The sequence below is a fragment of the Sitophilus oryzae genome, unplaced genomic scaffold (genome assembly GCF_002938485.1).
Source record: "Sitophilus oryzae breed Bouriz unplaced genomic scaffold, Soryzae_2.0 scaffold_1191_pilon_pilon, whole genome shotgun sequence".
Classification (NCBI taxonomy): Eukaryota; Metazoa; Arthropoda; class Insecta; order Coleoptera; family Curculionidae; genus Sitophilus; species Sitophilus oryzae.
Window position 1 is genome coordinate 106,361 of NW_022145828.1, and position 19,731 is coordinate 126,091.

Here is a 19,731-nt window from a genome sequence, read left to right on the forward strand (position 1 = left end):
TTTCTAGGTTCCGTAAGACCTCAACTTAAGGAACGTCCCCCGTATGTTAGTTATCCGAATCCACCTCCGACTGTGACAGTTCGCGTGTCATCAACGGTGACAGCACCTACACCCCCACCACCAAAATCCGACACTGCTCTACAAGCCACTACTACGGAGTGTCCGCCGAACACTACCATAATAATGCAAACGAAAAATCCAAACAATTTGCTAAGGTGAGAAATGTAAATTTTGTTTATGTTATTATATTAGATTTTTAGTGTAGCGTGTAGCTATCGGTCTGTTTGGTCTAATTCAAGATTCTGATACTTCTATATATTATCATAGTATCTATAAGGAAACTAGTAGTTTTGCTCCTTGTCAAATTCTTTGTTCTTTTTTTGTCACTTTATATGACCTTGTTCTCGCGTCCCGTGACCACTGATGTAGCTGTATAGTCGTGGTCTATAACTAGGCAAAGTATAGTGGTGGCACTCGCCATAGTTTCACAGAGATGTATTTAGGATAATAAGAGTTCACAATAAAATAAAATAAAAAAATTGATTATCGAGTAAAAATTTGCTTCAAAACAGAATATTTTCACATTTCGTGTAAGTAACAATTCTTTTGTATCTGAAAATCTTCTGATGGAAGAAATGCGGAAAAAATGTATAATGACATATTTTTATATTATTATCTATTCAGAGATTTTCTGCAACTTTTTTTAATTTAAAACAAGTTTAATTTTAACATTAAAGTGTTTGTTTTGTAGTAATATATCGTATAGTATGTAAGTATATATTTTCATTGGATAACTAATACACTGAACAACACATTGTAATAAATAATAAAATATAACATATTTAAACTTCAATAATTGCTAATAAACATTAAAGAAATTTCAAAAGAGAAAGGAAGCAAGAACAATGAGAAATAGCATCACTACTTTCTCACGTAATAAAAGAATAATTTTTTAATTATTGTTACCGAGTCTCGAAGGTACCGAAAAAACCAGGAATTAATAATTTCGAGTCCCGGTTCTTTGATATCTTAAAAAAACCGAGAATTTCCGGTTCTGAACCCTAATTACCATATTATCCAGAAATTATGTTTTTTAACTAAAAACTAAAAAGCAGAAAAATCCTCATATTTCTGAGGCCAAAATATACTACCCCTAAAAATATTTGCATTAATTAAGACTCACCTTGTATATGGTGATTCACGGTTATTGTACGTTATAGCGTTTGCGGAACCGGAGCTGTTTTTCGGAACCGGTAATTTCGGTGCCATGCCTTTGAGGAACCGGGATTTCCGTCTTTTTTTTCGGTACTTTCGGTACTAGCAAATCTTTGTTCAATGATGGTGCAGTTCGTTAACAGCAAGCAAGGGATGATTGTCAAAAGTAAAATCGATAAAAAATTGATGTTTAAGTAAGGCACTCATTTTTTGTCGATCCGTCTGGCTGAGACGCAACGTTCGAACCTCGCAGGTCGACGGACGAAACTCAACTGAAACGCTCTGCAATCTGCCAATATTCGACAGATTATAAAAACTGGCAGAAAATATTTGGGAGAGTGCAACTACTCTTTTCCTTCTACTATGATATTATCATCTTCCTTGTTATAATGTTAAAGTTGATATTTATTGTGTAAAAAATGTTGTATTATTTATATACATTCTACAACATTTATTTTTAGGAAACTGGCATCTAGTCATTACCAGTCCTACACGACAGCACTGACAGTCACTATAGCTGTGGGATGTTTTTTACTTTTGCTCAATATTCTCATATTCGCTGGAATATATCACCAAAGGGATAGAGGAAAGAGCAAACAAAAACAAAAAGAAGAGTTGAATGAACAAGGTAAATTAAAAATTAAGTAGAACACAAAATAATTATTGCTTTTGTATTATAAAAACTTATATCAACAAAACTCTTTATTAATAATTTAAAAAATAAAATTAGAAATAAAAAAATTAAAATATAAAGAAAAAAATAATAAAACAAATAGAAGAAACCTTTCAAAAAAAAAGATTATAGAATGAGCATTTTTTGTTTCGATGGTTATATCTTCAGAATATTTTGTAATAAAAAACCCTAATAAAAATTATTAAAATGTCTGTAGATAATAAAAAAGTTAAACAGATTTTTGTCAACAATAAAAAAATATATTTACCTCAAAAACATATTTTTTCCCCAACGTAAATTATTAATTCCCTCCGGGAGATTACCCAGAATTTCCAGAAATATTATTTGCATATTACATTTAGAGTATACATGTGTAATTTCGTATTTTCCTTCTCTTGCAAATTATATAATTATATTCCGCTTTGAATGGCTTCTAAAAGCTTTCTGGGGAAGCTCAAGCGCGCCAATTTAAAACGAACACGCTTTTTAAAAATGTTTAAACTTTATTAGCCGAATTGCTTTACGCAAAATGCGATATATAGTTACATTTATTTTTTAATAAAAGTAGATATTAACGAGGTTTAAAATTACTTTTGAAAATATACATGATTATGTCCCTAGATGATAAAGAAAAAGTGGATTTAAGCTGAAATATTTATACATCAGCGATGGTTATGAAACGAAGATCGCTGCCATTTTATAATATAAACTAGCGTGTACCAGCGACTTCGTTCGCATCGAATTAGTCATTTGTAATTGTGATGATAAAGCAAAGCAAGAATTTCCATTAACATACAAACTGGATAAAATTTTCTCATATTTATGTCAACATGAGAAAAAACAATATGGCGATATTATTATATAACTTGGTAATATTTGAGGGGTAGTTTCATCTCGTTGGAATTTGACTTTCAAAAAATCCGTTTACCAAAAATAAGTTTTTTACGTTAAGCAGTTTAAGCAAAATCGTGGTTAAGAAATTACCCAACTTTTTGGAACACCCTGTATGATTTTTTAAAAAATTTAAAAATATGTAAAAAACCAAATAAATTATGCTTGTCCAAGCGTTTTCCCGAAAGACTAACCGTTTTTTTAAATAACAAATATTGTAATACTTGAGGGGCGTTTTCACCCTCTTGGAATTTGAGATTCGAGAAACCCCTCCTTATCGAACCTCTACACCCCACAGTCAATCCGTTTGCCAAAAATCAGCTTTAAACGTCAAACAGTTCAACCAGAATCGTGATTACTTAATGGTCATATTTTATGAAATATCCTGTATAATTTTATAAAAAATCTTAAAATATGTAAAACAACAAAATAAAATATACGTGTTTAAGAGTTTTTCCGAAAAACTCACCGGTTTTTAAATAAAAAATATTTTAATATTTGAGGGGTTTAGTTTCACCTCCTTAGAATTCGAGTTTTGAAAAATCCCTTCTTACAACCAAACCAAACCCGACGCACTATTCCCGAACCCTGTAGAGTGTATAATCATAGATCATACAGATTATAAACTTTGTTTTTTCTTTATAGTTTTTTGTGGTTCCAATTTTCGGAATCGGGCACTAGTTAGGTTACTAGTTTGCGCACATAGCACTCCCACTTATGGCCTCTAAAATTGTGCACAGCGCCTGACCGGCACAGTTATTAGACATATATCGGAAAACCGAATAGCGTCATGCAGTATTTACGCGTACCTTATCATGGTTACGATATCGCGAGTCAATTTTTAACGCAACACCCGCTAATAACGTTACCGCCTGACGTAATTTGCGGATCACCAAGGATTACACCAAGCGCTATTTCCAGCTATTTCTAAATAACGTTTAAAAATTGCTTAAATGGGTATGTGCGGGTACATTTGACAACCGGGGCCGGCCGGCGAACGGCGAGATCTTTTATTTTAGTTCTGTTTGAATTGTTTTGAATTATTACTTTAGTTTTATTAGGTAATTTTATATTTAAGTAGCTGGGATTAGTTTTAATTAAATAAATATGACCCAAAATATGGATTCCACCTCTTCCAATATTAAAGAACCTATAAAGAGGCTTAGGTTTACAGCAGATGACGACTTAGCCCCTTTAAAAGAATTTGTTGCTTGTTGCCCTAAACCCACTGGCAGACGTTGAACAATGAAGCTCTGGAAATAAGCACTTTAGCCCTTTAGTTTTAAAATACCTAGTAAACAAAATTATTTCAAAGTTTTAAATTCAAAGTTAGGTTAAGTTTAAATAGCGGACGCGACGCGAACAGAATTCTTTCCGATCCGATAACTATAAATGAAGAGAGTTAATACCACCTCACGTAAAGGAAATAACACCTGGCCTTATTAACGTCCATGCACGCTATTCGGTTTAGCGATATCTCTCTATTACGCTGTTTATTGTTATTTTACGCGAGTTTATTTTTGCGCACAGGAAATTTTACTTGTTTGCACATCGTCATAAAAAACAATTTTCGTACCACGAATTAGGGATAAGATTTTTATCTGTATGCATAGAGTATACCTAATCTGTGGTATAATATCAAAATTCGTAAAATTTTACAGAGAATTTAGATATGTAATAAAAAATGGGGATACCCATTTAAAACAAGAAAATTGCTGTCAATTTCTGGTATTTCGGAAGTGCGGCAATGGCCGCCATATTGAAAATAATTTAATAGATATATTTCGTTGTGAAACAGTGTTGTGCAAAAAATCTCCGATCTAGATATTGTAATTCTCTAGAAAGTTCTAATGCACGCTCAGCCTGGGACAGCCCTGTATATCCTTATTGAAATATACATTATCCATATTACAGGTAGCTGTAGTACATCCTCGGCTGAAGCCTACGACAAAGCCTTCGACCCCAACAGGCCAATGCAACAGTTCAATTGCAACAAGAGCCCCTACCACACCATGTCCAGGGTAGGCAGTTTCAAACGGGAGACTGTCCCCAACTTCGTGGGGGACTACAACGGGGACAAACTATCTTTGGAGGAGGTCCAGATGACCGAGTTACCTTTGCAGGAGTTCAGTTCGTCGCCTCCGCCAGCTAAGAGGCCTGAAGGTGATATATTTTTGTATGTATCAGTTTTGATTTGCACAGAGGCGTAGCTACATAAAGCAGTGACTAAAAAGGGTCCTACACGCAACGATATCTGCGAGATTTGGACTGTGCAGAGTGAGTCAAGGATAGAGTAAATTCCATTATCTCATTTGTTTTGGGTGTACAGTGCAGGGTGGGTCACAGGACCTGTACAGGGTGGATCAAATTGGACGCCTTTAAAGGGAAATATCCTTTTCTATAAGAGATAGACGAAAACTAATATGGGTATCTGGAGTTCAATTTTTATCAAAAACATGATGGTGAAAACCGCACATCGATATCTGTTACCGTTTCGGAGTTACAGAGTGTTTTTCAAAAATGTGCATTTTTAACAAATCGCTGTAACTTTTTTGCTATGGAAAATTTTCTATTTTTATGAAGACATTCTCAAAGCACCTTTTTACGTAGAATTTAATGGTTTAAGTATTAATTTTTTTAAAATTAATAATTTAAAAGTTATCAACAGAAAAATTGATTTCTTATTTGGGAAGCCCTGTATATTTTTAATTAACTGAAAAGAACATAAAATTGCCTTTCCAAAAATATAGCACACTTGATATTTTGTTATAGTCTCCTTCGAAATACAGAATTTTTTAAAGTTCGCCACTTTTAACTAGTAGGCTATGGAGTCGTTATTCATGATCTGCCCCTAATGGAACTCGAAAACATATCTTTCCAGCAAGACGAGGCACCGCCTCAGAACCCTGAAGTGATCAGCAAATTTTTGTAGCTAATTTTGAGAATGTCGAATACCTGTAGCAAAATCTCATGTCTTGGGTTGCTATTTATTTTTATTGTTATTAGATATAGTTTATATTTGTTGTTATAAAATTCTACATCTCTAATTGCAAATATTCTTTTCGTTTTAATTGCTGCTAACAGCTAGAATTTTTTTGCATTATAGCCGGTGCCGTTCAAAGCCTACTACTTATTCAAAGTGAGCGAATTTTATAAACTCTATATCTCGAAGAGGAATCGAGCAAAATATCAAGTGTGCTATATTTTTGGAAAGGTAATTTTAAATGATTTTCAATGATTTAGAAATATATAGGGTGTCCCATATAAAAAATCAAATTTTCTATTGGTAATTCTTAAATTATTAATTTAAAAAAAGTTATACTTAAACCATTAAATTCTACGTAAAAGGGTGCTTTGGAAATGTTTTCATAAAAATACATTTTTCATAGCAAAAAAGTTACAGCGATTTGTTAAAAATGCTGTAAGTTTAATGATTTTTTAAAAACACCCAGTAACTCTGAAACGGTAGCAGATATCGATGTGCGGTTTTAACATCATGATTTTGATTAAAATTGAGCTTCAGACACCGATATTAGTTTTCGTCTATCTCCATATAGAAAAGGGTGTTTCTCTTTAAAAGCGTCGAATTTGACCCACTCTGTACAATCCCTCGATTCAGTCTAAATATCAAAGCGCGCGTGTAGTGGTGCCTTCGATAAAGATATCATCGAATAATAGAGAACAACGTTTTTTTTTTTCTAATATAGTCCTAAAAATATTACGAACGATGAGTTTTATAAACCAAAAAATACATAAAAATGTTAAAAACACATTATTAATATTACCTTAAACCAAAAAAAAACGGTTCACCTTCACCAAAATAACTCAAAAACCGCTTTCAAACAGTAGGGAGAATTAAAATTTAACGAACATGTAAAGCAAAACGCGCGGGACTACGGAGGGTGCGAGTTTCAGCTTTTGAATCCCGAAACAATTCCCCAGGGATCTATAAATCTTATCCTGGACTACGTTAAATAAGCCCGCTTGGTGGAGATAATACCTGCGAGCCAAACTTGCTGGAAAAACGAAACAATACGGCCCTGTTGTTATCTGGAAAGGAGGCTGAATCGAAAACAGTGCTTACATTGTCTTAAGAATTCGTGGTAAGAGTTAGATAAGGACGGTCTCTATATCTTTGTGGTGAGTTTATTGGGTCTTAACAAATAGAATTCTCTGTATCTGTGTCTTTTTAAGCACAGAGATTTATTTAAACAACTTTAATTATGTATCTATTTAAACTTGAATAAGTTTTTGTTTCGAAGGAATAAGTAAACGTTTCTTTAACTGCGGTAGACAATGATTCAGTATTAAAATTAAAATATTTTTTTACTTTAATTGTCTTTTTACTTTAACTGTGTGTTTTCGTTTTCACTATTCATGAAGTAAAACTGAATTTGAAAAGTGTAATATACAATATTTTATAAAATATATTGAATATTACACTGTCAAATTCTTCATTAAAGATTTTAACTTAAGTTTACTTTTAAAGCATTAACTTAAGATTACTTTTACTTGAAAAATTTGAATACTAAATCAACGTTGTGTTTTAAATGATTCAAATAATAACTTAGATAATTTGATGTAATATTTCAATACGATAATTTTCAAGGGTAATGCTTTTAGAACTTGGGCCTTCTTGGGAGATATGATATAATAAAAATTACGACGGAAAACTGGGATAAATCTACCTGAAACTTAATATTAAAATGCATATATCGTCCGGACTAGTGACAGGCGTTCCGGATTTCCATGTTGAAAATTTCCGGGCCCGGCGTTTATTAAATTCTCTTCCCGTCACTAATAAACTTTCGATTTTTCAACCCTTTCAACAATTTTAACACAAAAGAGCTCTATTTCCTTTCGTTTTAGTAATCCAATTTTTTAAAACTTTTTTTCAATTTTTATTTCATTCATAGAGAAAACCATTAACCATTAAAAAGCATCTTAACCATTAAAAAGCAAAAAACTAAATTGGTTTACTGCCATTTTTTTACTGTGTGGCATAGAAATTGCAACACACAGTATCATCACCATCATCATTCTCAGCTTATTCAACCATTTCCCATTATGCAGTGGTGGCTCGTGGTTATTATTGTAGGAAGGTGAATATCTAAAAATATTGCGTCGATTTTTTTAAGACGCGATCAAATTTAATTGGTTTCTTACAAGGTACTTGTACGTTTAGTTAAAGGAAAATAAATCTAAAAATAAATAGAAATTATGGTAAAATGAAACCTACCCTAACATTTTCAAACGTGGTGGTGAAAGGTGGTTCAAAAAGGTGGTTTAGTGCCATTTCACTAAAAATCCAGTCAATGTTCTTTACACAAATTTTCCACGGTAGGATTTAAAAGACACTTAAATAATAATGTAACTAAAATATAAATACATATACAGACCGGACCACCGTAGTAGTAACATAGGCAGAACCGGACGAATTAGCGTATACCCGTCCGCCGGATAAAAAGCAGGCGAAAAAATGCGATAAAATAAAAATAGGTAGATATGTGATAAGAATGTTTCAGAATTTGTATTTATTCGTGTTTTAATAGCCAAAACGAATACATAGTTCTCGCGACAGTTCTCGTGTAAAATTTATTTTTTAAGTAAAATAATGGATGTTTACGAAGTTCGTGAGAAAATTCAAATTGTAAAATGGTATTTCCAAAATAGATCTTATCGGAATATACAAACAATTTTTCCACAAACTTTTGTAAACAGGCCCTGTAGGGGTGCCGCCTAAGGGGTGGGTCGGGGTTGTTCAAAAAATACGTCATATGTATTCCCCCTCGATATTTCTTAATCAATTAGGTATATTGATTCTCAACTAATAAACAATATTACAAATTACAATAATAACACGCTGGTGTCTAGACAAAGACAAAAACCGCCACTTTTTTATTGTCTGTCAGTAAACTACCAAATACAATCAGAGTACCTAAACCGACGAGTAGCGACAGTCCCGTTTTCAATTTTCTTTGCGGCTGCGCGAAATAAGTAGGTTATCTGTCATACGAAGAAGCAAAGTTGCCACTGTTGCCATTTATCAAATATCTCTATATACTTTATTTCAAGTATACCTCAGGCAACGAATCGTTTTTTTACTTATTTATTAGCAGTAAGATATTTTATACATTCAAATTTAGAAATAAGGATAAAACAAAACAAAAAAGATATGTATAAAACTTTATAATTTATTCCACTGCAAATTGTGAGCAGTGTATACCATGTTTATAGGACCACTTCATAAGTTGAGCAGTTAAATACGTAGTCTATCTGTCAAACACGTCAAAAGAGAGAGAAAGAAAATTTGGTTCCACCACATCAAAAGAGCCGACGGTTTCTGTCGCTACTCGGCGATCTACGTACTCTGATACAAGTGTATATAAAGTTGCCTACCTTACAAATTATTTTATGAATGACGTTGTCAATGCCCCCCCCCTCCCCGGCCAATATAAACTATATCTAGATTTATAATGTTCTCTCGGTTCATTGTCTGCTTGAAATGTAGTAAACGACAACATTTTTATCCCAGTCCAGTGTTTAGAAATAACCAGACCTAATTTAATTTAAAAAAAAAGGTTTTATTTATTTTGAAAATTTGTTTTGGAATATCTATTTTTCCAAAAAAAATCTATTTTTTAAATTTACAAATTAATTATCTATTTACACTGTGATACGCGAAAATGTGTTTATAGTTTCTTCAAATGAACGAATCTTAAGAGTCGATTCATTATGAGAAATTGAATCGTGTAATTCAATTCACCCAAAAAGAATCGTTAATACCCATCACTACTCTAGCGTATATGAAGTAAATAAATATATTTTCTCTAGGTAACCCGCACGTTATGCCACCTGACGTCACCAGCACCATAAACAACCCCGACCACCAGCAGCACAGTAGCAGTACCACGACAGCCACAAGCCCTACCATTCCAGAACCACCTCCCCCACCCAAGGGGCAGCCGCCCGCTTGTGCCTACAACCAGCCAGGGATACTGCGGTCCCACGGGGTGCCCACCACGCCGGGCACCATGAAGAAACGGGTACAGATACAGGAGATATCCGTATGAGTGTCAGATGTGTTCTATACACTAGGCACTGTTGTAAAATATTAGTTGATAATGATACATAGGTATATACCTATTATATGTACGTAATTTTATATTTGTTTTTGTTGGAGAAAAGGTATTATGTTTTATTGGTTAATGTCCAAGATGCGTAATATAATAGTTATTATGCAGCTAATTGGAAAACAGACTGTTTTATGTAACGAATGGAGTTGTTGACTTTGAACGAATATACATAAGTTACACAAAAATACACTCAGCATAAGAAACGCAAAGGAAACATTTTTCGTCAAATTTAAAGTATTATGTTTTATATATTTTTATCCCAATTTTCATGATATTTTTTAGGAAACTGTATACAGTGTAAACTGTATACGGGGTCCAAATATTCTGCGTTTTGAACGATAGATTTTTGAAGATATTTTAAGAACCGATATTCCGAAAATTTAAATGAGATCTCCTATGTTTTCCTAAGCACTTTAACATTTGACTTTTACAGAAATCAAAAAATTTGAGTCATAAAAAAATAAAAATAAAATCGCGAATATACTTTTTTTTTCAAAATTCTTCGGGAGTTCAGAATTTTTAAACTTTTAAGGGGGCATTTTGATCAGCATCAAATTAGGCAATTTTGCCTCCATTTAACCCTCGATTTAACCGATCTCGTATCTCTTCTAGCTTCCGAGATCTCAATGATGGGGCTCTAGTTTGAAACACCCACTATAGTAATTGGGAGTGTCTAAATATACGTAAAAGTATGCATCTTGGACAATAACTATATTACTAGGTAATATTAAATTGTTTGGATAATATTTTGGAAATACTGTTTTATCATATCTGACTGAAAATTAATTTCAAATGATTGACAATTCGATTCTCATTATACATTTATAATGAGAATTGAATGAAATCGCACTGTGATTGTCATAATATTTATTGTCATAAATTGACACATTTATTTATATCGTTACCATGTCATTGTAATCGATGAAAATGTCGTCGTGGTAGGCATAGCAATAACATTTTAATTCGGGATTTACTCAAATTTTTAAACTTCTATCAGGGATACTGATAGCTTATTATGAGTTATTATAATTCCTTATTAAAGGTTAAAACGTAATATGTACAGGGTGTGATATTTTGGTTGAAATTATACGGTATTTGTGTTATTAGTAAAGATACGAGGATGCGGTTTGCACAGACCTTTCTCACTTTTTTTGTCAAACGAAAGATGCGGTAAACAAAATTTTCATAGCCCTCTTCGTTTTTGAGCTACAGGGTATTTTCGAAAATTTTGCAAATTAATTTGGGACAGCCCCCGTATCTCCGTCATTGAGGATGGTATCGAGAAGATGAAAACTGATTATTGTAGAACTTTTTACGTAGAATACAGCGCCGTAGTCTGTTTTTCTACAATTTTTTTTGGAAATATGAACCAAATTTATGTTTTTTCAAATGGAACACACCGCATATTTATAAATCATATGATCCCTCTTGCTATGAGCTCCTCAAAAATATATATCAGTCTATATTTCTTTTCAATATTTAAAATATATCATTTTTTTATTAGTAGGCCGTGATAAATAAGAAAAAAATCATAACGGTATTTACTAATAGACCTAGTCAGACACATACATATTAAAATTTTACTCCATTCTTCAGTTAGGTTAAGATCGATTTCTCTAAAATCCAATATTGATATTAAAATTTTATTTGGGATTGATATATTTTACTCTTGAATTGTTACCACAGAATATCTTTTTTTTATCACGGAATTTATTATAACGGGAAAGGGTTTGCAAATATCTAAAGGTGCGTTCACACCGGCTGCTCCGCTCAGCGCCGCGCCGCGCAAATAATTTTTTTAACATATACTTTTGTGCGCTCTAAAAAAATACACTTCAAAACATGTTAAAAAAATGTCAGACAGGCGCGGCGCGGAGCGCCGCCTCCTGTGTGAACGCATCTTATGAGGTTGCATTATTAAATAATTTTCCAGGTGTTCGACATTGCTGTAGTTTTCACGATATATTTCATATTTCAAAATCCAGAAATCAGAAATCCAATTGGACCAAAAAATGAACAAATCCAGGAATCAGGGAGGCCATCATATCGGTCCATTGGTTCCAATCTATAAAAAATTTAATATATATATGTAAAGACTTTTAATAATAATATTTAGTTTCTGTTATTATCAATCATGGCCTACTAATAAATATGATCTTTTGATAAAACTTTTAAATATTGCAGTAAATAGTGAAAATATGTATATAAATATAGATATATATATTTTGAGAAGCTTATGGCAAATATATCATATATTAGTAAATAGGAAAATAAATATAGAGTAATATATATTTTTGAGAAGCTTATGGCAAGTCAGATCATATAATTTATAAATATACAAGTAATAATATACATTTAAGAAAACATAACTTTAGTTCATATCTTTAAAAATATTATTTTCGTAGAATAACAGACTACGCTACTGTATTCTACGTAAAAAGTTCTACAATAAACAGTTTTCACCTTCTCGATACCTTTAACAATAACACAGATACAGTGGGTGTACCAAATTAGAAAATTTTCAAAACGACCCTGTAGCTCAGAAACGAAGAGGGCTATGAAAATTTTGTTGACAGCATCTTGCGTTTGACAAAAAAGTGGGGCAGGTTGGTGCAAACCGCACTCATCTATCTTCACTAATAGCGGAGACACCGTATGATGTAAACTAAAATGGGACACCCTGTACAATTTAAAAGACAACATTAATTTACATAAATAAGAAATAACTGTTTTAGATTATATATTTTTATACATTTTATGTTGTAGAGTTTTTACTATGAAAAATCCCAATCAAAGGCATCCCAATCAATTTATAGCTCGAATAGAAATGTTATTTCTGTACTCCAAAAGTCACTTGCGATGTCATTTTCAAATTCGATTATTACGGTACATACATACATACCTACATAATATATTAAGTTAAACATTATAATATTATATCCTACATTACGGAATTGTTAGTTTGTAAAACTTGTCCTAGGTAATTTTTTCTTGTTACTTGTTTTATCATAAATTTTATACGTAATTGATTGTTGATATAAATCGTTTCCTATATTTTGCATAACTTGTATTTTGCATATTTACAGCCTTTATATAAAAAAAAGAATTGGGAATTGTACCAGAATTGATTAATAGCCAAGTTAAATGTTTGTAATATCTATTTTATTTATTTGTTATTTTAAAAAAATCTGATAAAAAATGGATATATGATTGATAGGTTTATTAATTTTCTTTGATTGAAAATAAATCACAAAATATAGGGTGGAAATATAGTAAACTATAAATTTTCCATGCCATATTAGTGACACATTCATCCAAAGTACTGACAAATATATCGTTTGTTCGAAAAAAAACGTCAGGTTGACTGGGAAAATAAGCTTACCGTATATTTTTACATATAAAATGACAGCGATCTTCATTTCCAAGCCTATTCTGACGTTTATTTTTCGATCATATGTTTTATTTGGTACTGACATTTAAGTGGCATATTGCATTTTTTTTAACTGCAACGTATACAACTGCAATGCATTAATTGATATATGGAATTATAGTTTAAGAACAGTTTTATAATATCTTATTTTTTATCACTTTTTTTTTCTCTGTATATTTTTTAATTTATATAATGTTCCCCTGATGCTCGAAATAAATAATTATTACACTAATGTTATGGCAAAATTTTATGACAGAATAAGGTGCTACGTAATGTAAATATAAATAAAACTGTAAGTAAGCTATGAAATACTTCTAGCTAAAACGTTTGCTGTAAATTATATACAGATTAAAAAATAATAATAAAAATACCATTTGATCGAAAAAAACGATGTCAAAGACAGTTGGATAATGACAATCGATGATTATTTTGTCGAGGTCAATCTCTAAACAGCGTTTACTAAAAAGTGACATAAAACTTTTCAAAAATTAACACACAACTGTCAGTAAGCCCCATTAAAATAAATAAGAGTACCGGTTAAGTAATTGACGTCCTGGGCTTGACTTCGCCAAAATTATCATCGCCGATCATTCCTAGCCGTCTTTGACGCTGTTTTTTTTTATCGTATGGTAGTTTTAAATCTGTATATAATTAAGTAAACCAACAATCAAAAATATATAAATAAACAACTTCTTTTCGATGTTTTCAACGACCTAAGTATTAATTTTAATAATCAAAAAAAAATAATCAAATTATTAACCAAATTGTACATACCTAAAGAGTTTTTAATATGTGTTTTTTTCAATCTGAAACAATTTTATTTGGTAGGTAAATAAATGTTTATAGATCTGTTTTTTTTAATTATTATTAGGCATTTTTCTATAATATCTAGCTTAAAATAAAAAAATATAATTTTATTAGAAAAATTAAACAAATTAGACAACGAAATCTTATAATTTAAATGTAATACTCAATTAAATAAAAAACAAATCTATAAACATTAAAACTACATTCTAGAAAATATTAACTAGTGTTATTTAAAATAAAGCACCTCCTACACATAATGGTTTACCTCACCAGCACATCGGAGACATTCTTCTTGGTCGTTTGCCATTAATCGTTCATTCCATAAAGAGTATTTCCAATCAGCGCAAGTAAAATTTCCAGTGTATTTGCTAGTGTTTAATCCATCTTACCTGACACGTAAAATGTTACGTGTAGGGGAGGCTTAAATAAACTTAATAGAAGAAAATAATTGATTTGCCTAATAATTTCTGTAGTCAACGATTTTTAGTTCAGACAATAAAATTTCGAATCTTTTAACTTGTATTATAGTCTTGCATTTTATATTTTTTAACTTACTGCCAAGACATTATAACTAACAAAGTAAACCAAATGGAATTATTGTAAAAATCAAATAATTTATATGTATATAATTATATGTATGGCCTTATTCAATACAAAACATAGGGAATTTGTTACAAAGTAAGATTGTATAAGGATTGAGGGATAATAATTTTATTTTTTTACAACTCTTGCATGTGATGATGATTAAAAAATAAAATGAAATAAAAATCACTGGATGTTTTGTTCATTAAACACCATCCACGTCAACATATTTGTAAATAAATTAATTAGAGCAAAATACGCTGAAAGAATCACGTATCAAGACGTTATTTTGTCAAAACAATGTAAGCCTAAAATTTTCATTATTGTTTTTTGATTTATTTTCCCTTGATCCTAAACGTTCTAGTTAGTTTAATAAGTTTTTATGTGTCTGTATATATACTTTAACTTGTTTATGTTATTCTTTTACTATTAAAAATACAAAAATATTTATTAACGAAAATCTGTAAATCAAAATAAAATGCATCCTTAATCGATGTGTCGTCTAAATTGTTTAAATAAATATCTGATATAAGAAAGACTTTTCTCTGTTTTATTACATCTATATTTGAGTCATTTGTATATGTGGTAAGATTATGCAACTCAAATTACTTGTATTTTGTACAAAGTACCGTATGTACACACATGGGCAAAATTATTGCATATATCGTTTAAAAATATACGGAAAGGAATTTAAAGAAACGTTTTTATACATAGCTTTGATAATCTGTAATAAATATTTTTCTGTTAAAATGGATATGGTAAACAATGTTTGAGTTCAGACCCAATTATTATTACAAATTCTTGCACATTTCGATTTGTAGTCTCTTGGATTTCAGATGAAATTTGACCATTGTTTTGGACTTAAAATGCCTATAAATATTATTTCATAGTTTAATAGAGTCAGAATAGTAACACTGTCTCAACAGGGCTACCGGCAAGTTGCAATAGCTGAAATTGTAGGAGTTAACCAAAGCGATGTTTCGCGAATATTAAAAAATTGAGGGAGACACACGAGGTTACAGACCGGCCTGGAAGAGTTAGAAAGAGAGTTACTACTGCTGTTCAAGACCGTCAAATATCCCTAATTGCACGACGCAATCCCCTGCTTTCTAGTACTGCTATTAATAATCTTAGCTCGCCTTGAAGGAGTAAATGTTTCAAGAAAGACCATAGCAAGAAGACTTCATGACGGAGGATTACATTTAAGGAGACCCCTACGTGTTCCGAAGCTTAATTTACAGCACAAAATTACGCGACTACAATGGGCCGAGGAGATGAGAGCAAATGGACCTAATTGGAATTTCTTCGCATGTTTAGTGATGAAACAAGAATAAGCCTAGTGTCAGACTCGCGACGAACTTTGGTTTGGAGAGCATCTACAAGACGAGCACGCTTGAATGCAGCTAAACCCCGTGTCCCGTTTCAAGGGGGAGGCATTATGGTATGGGCAGGTATAATGCACGGAGCTCAAACTCCTCTTGTTTTTACTGATGGCACAATGACAGGTGCCTCATATCTTAGAGACGTTTTAGAGCCTATTGTGCATCCATTTCGAGGAGCAGTGGGGGATGAATTTGTTTACATGGACGACAATGCTCCTCCCCATCGCACTTTAGCGGTTCGCGATTTTTGTGAGGAAGAGGGTATAAGAAAACTGTTGTGGCCACCGATGTCTCCAGATATGAAAACGCCATATTGCCAAAAGGAATGATCCCCTCCGTACCTTAAATGAATTGAAAATTGCTGCGCGAAACATGGGAAGACATTCCTCAACATCTTCTGGGCAACTTAATTGAGAGCATGCCACATCGTCTCACAGCTTGCATTGAGGCTCGAGGAGGCAATACAGACTATTAGTTGTAAGAAATAATTAAAATTGTTTTCAATATTCTCTTTTTGAAATAAAATTTGTTTTTGTTGATTTTCATTCATTATGAAATAAAATTATAATAACAGCCTAGTTGCACTTAGATTTTTAATTTTATATTAGTCGTGTAGTAAGCCAATATGTCCAAAGATATAAAAAGAATCATATTAGGTCCAAAATAAAATAAGAATATCGTTATGTGCAATAATTTTGGCCATGTGTGTAAAAAAAGGTACAAGTAATAATAAATGAAAATTCAATAAAGCTTCAAAATTCATTCAAAAAACAAAGAAGATAATATAGTTCAATCTATCGTTGACTCACCCTGTACAGCCTGATTTGGCGCCATTTAATATACGCTTTTTGTATTATATTTTATCCATTTTTTCGTCGGAATCGCAGAAATCAATCAGCTTAAACCCTCACAACAAAGAAAACAAAAATAAAATCTAAATACCTATACCACTGGATGCAAATAAGGCATAGAAATGTGACATGTGACACAACATCTATATTATAACATTTTTTGCATACGCTTCGGTAGTTTTTTATTGCAAAAAAAGGAAATTCTATAGAATAGAACGAGATTTATGTGGAAATGTACCCACTGTCACATTTGGTATACTTTCATCTCCAGCTACTTTCATTTTGTTCTAGGTTGCCTGCTAGATAATGACTTAACACGAGACGGTATCTTAAACGGTAAACGAGTAGCATTTCTACGTACTTTTCTAGATTTGGTTGACAGTGATTTTAATCGGATTAATCTTAATTAGTTTTTTAGTAACAGTGTTGACTACAGACTCAATATTCGATAAGAATTTTGAGCTTTTCAATTTAATTATAATACTTTAGTTGTTTCTCAGCACATGTTTACGTGAACCCCCAAAGTAATGCATCTTCTTGATTCTACCAGAAATAACTTAACTTTTCTAATATTCAGGGTGATACAAAACTTTTAAATCTGTGTGTACAGGGTGGACCATTTTGGTTGTTTCTATAGGGTATCTAGGAAACCGTGAGAAATATTCAAATTTTGATACTGCAGTCTCGGGTTCTTTTTTTGAACAAATTACGTTCTCAAATTTTGTACTTTTTGAAGATGTTCCATAGTTTGTTTATTTCAGCAACCACGGAAAAATGAATTATACATTCTAAAGGCACTTTTCTGTGTAGAATGCAGTGGCCTAGTCAGACTTTTTTCGAAAAAAATATTTTTTGAGATATTAACTATACTTATGTTTTTTTAAATAGTATGTATATTTTTAAATTTTCTTATTCAGCTTGGCATGGGCTTCTCGAAAATATATAACTCTCTATATTTATTTTCATTATTAACCTCAACATTTCAAATTTTTCTTAAAATATCCACTTAGTGGATAGTAGGCCGCGCCGAGGAACAAAGTAAACGGTTGTCATGGTGATCGGAACATACCTTTGATGGATGCGGAACATTTTATTTCAACAGATTGAAGTGTGTGTATTTGAAATAATAAAAAATGAGTAAATTTGAAAATTTTGAGGAATATAATATGTTAGAATGTTATATTAAGTCTAACAAACATAAGCAAATGGCAGCTGATTTATATTTTGAGCGGTATTTTGAGCGCGAGCAACCAAACCCAGCCATTTTTAAAAGGTTAGAAGATAGTTTAATCAATTTTGGATATTTTCAAAAACCGCGTCCCAAAAAATTATCAAAAAGAAGATGAAGAAAATCAATATATTATTGTCCTCGGAGTTAAATAAAATGGAAAAATACCAAGCAAATAAAAAATAAGTGTGACAGAAACAAAAAAAACATATTTTAATATAAACTCAAGAGGTTACTTCAATCGGGCTTCTCAGTTAATATAAAAAAAATAAAAACACCAAGACTACATTAAATGTTCAGACTGCTGTCCATTATTATCTAGACAGAGTTGGTACCGTCTCCGCACGCCGTTAACAAAATTTCAATAGCTCTACTTGATGTTGTTGGATCTAGTGTTACGGCTTCGAGGACAATAATATATTGATTTTATTCATCTTCTTTCTGATAATTTTTCCGGCCCGGTTTTTGAAAAGATCCAAAATTGATTAAACTATCTTCTAACCTTTTAAAAATGGCTGGGTTTGGTTGCTCGCGCTCTCAGAAACAGCACGTGTACAGGGTGTCCCATTTTAGTTGAAATCATATGATATCTCCGTTATTCGTGAAGATAGAAGGGTGCACAAACCTGTGCCACTTTTTTGTCTAACGGAAGATGCTGTCAAGAAAATTTTCATAGCCATCTTCGTTTCTGAGCGACAGGGTCTTTTCAAAAATTTTGCAATTTAGAACAGCCCCCGTATCTTCGTTATTATAGATAATATCGAGAAGGTGAAAACTGATTCTTGTAGAACTTTTTACGTAGAATACAGTGACATAGTCTGTTTTTGTACGAAAAAAATATTTTTAAGGATATAAACTAAAGTTATGTTTACTTAAATGGAACACCCTGTATATTTATAGATTATATGATCTGGCTTGTCAGAAGATTCTCAAAAATATGTATCACTCTATATTTATTTTAATATTGACTGGAATATTTAAAAGTGTTTATTAAACGATCAAATTTAGTAGGCCATGATTGGTAATAAAAGGAACTAAAGAATTATTAAAAGTATACTGCTATCTGGCTCTTGAACTTAACTATCTGCCGCTATTTGTAAATCTCGGAAGATTTGTGAATCCCGGAATTTTCGATATTCTTTTAGCTAATTTACGTGAAATAGTCTTTTAGTAAGATGGGGCTCCCCCTCACAACTTTGAAAATATTAGAATTTTGTTAGAATTATTATTCCTCAAATTAATGAATTGGAACCAATGGACTCATAAATATGATGGCCGCCCTGATTTTCAGATTTGTCTTCAGTTCAGATTTGTTTTCAGATTTCTGATTTTGGGGATTTTTGAAATATGGAATATAGCGTGGCAACTTCAACAATGTCAAACACCTGTAAAATGCTTTAATAATGCAATCTTTTAGATATTTGCAAACCCATCCCGTTATGATAAATGCCGTTATAAAAAAGGCGAAAACTAATATCGGTGTCTGGAGCTCAATTTTTATCAAAAACATTATGGCGAAAACCGCACATCGATATC

The 19,731-nt window shown here is 31.9% G+C and overlaps 1 protein-coding gene across 1 annotated transcript in view; it reads left to right on the forward strand.

The window, feature by feature from the left end:
* LOC115891733 (neuroligin-4, X-linked-like) overlaps positions 1–10,300 on the forward strand; it is a gene marked incomplete at its 5' end in the record, with an annotated part of 76,674 nt that extends 66,374 nt beyond the window's left edge. The window contains 4 exons of the mRNA XM_030912278.1: positions 8–215; positions 1,677–1,843; positions 4,694–4,942; positions 9,614–10,300. Of these exons, the coding sequence (XP_030768138.1) occupies positions 8–215; positions 1,677–1,843; positions 4,694–4,942; positions 9,614–9,852 (863 nt within the window). The remainder of the gene's footprint in view (positions 1–7; positions 216–1,676; positions 1,844–4,693; positions 4,943–9,613) is intronic.
* Positions 10,301–19,731: the final 9,431 nt, after the last annotated feature.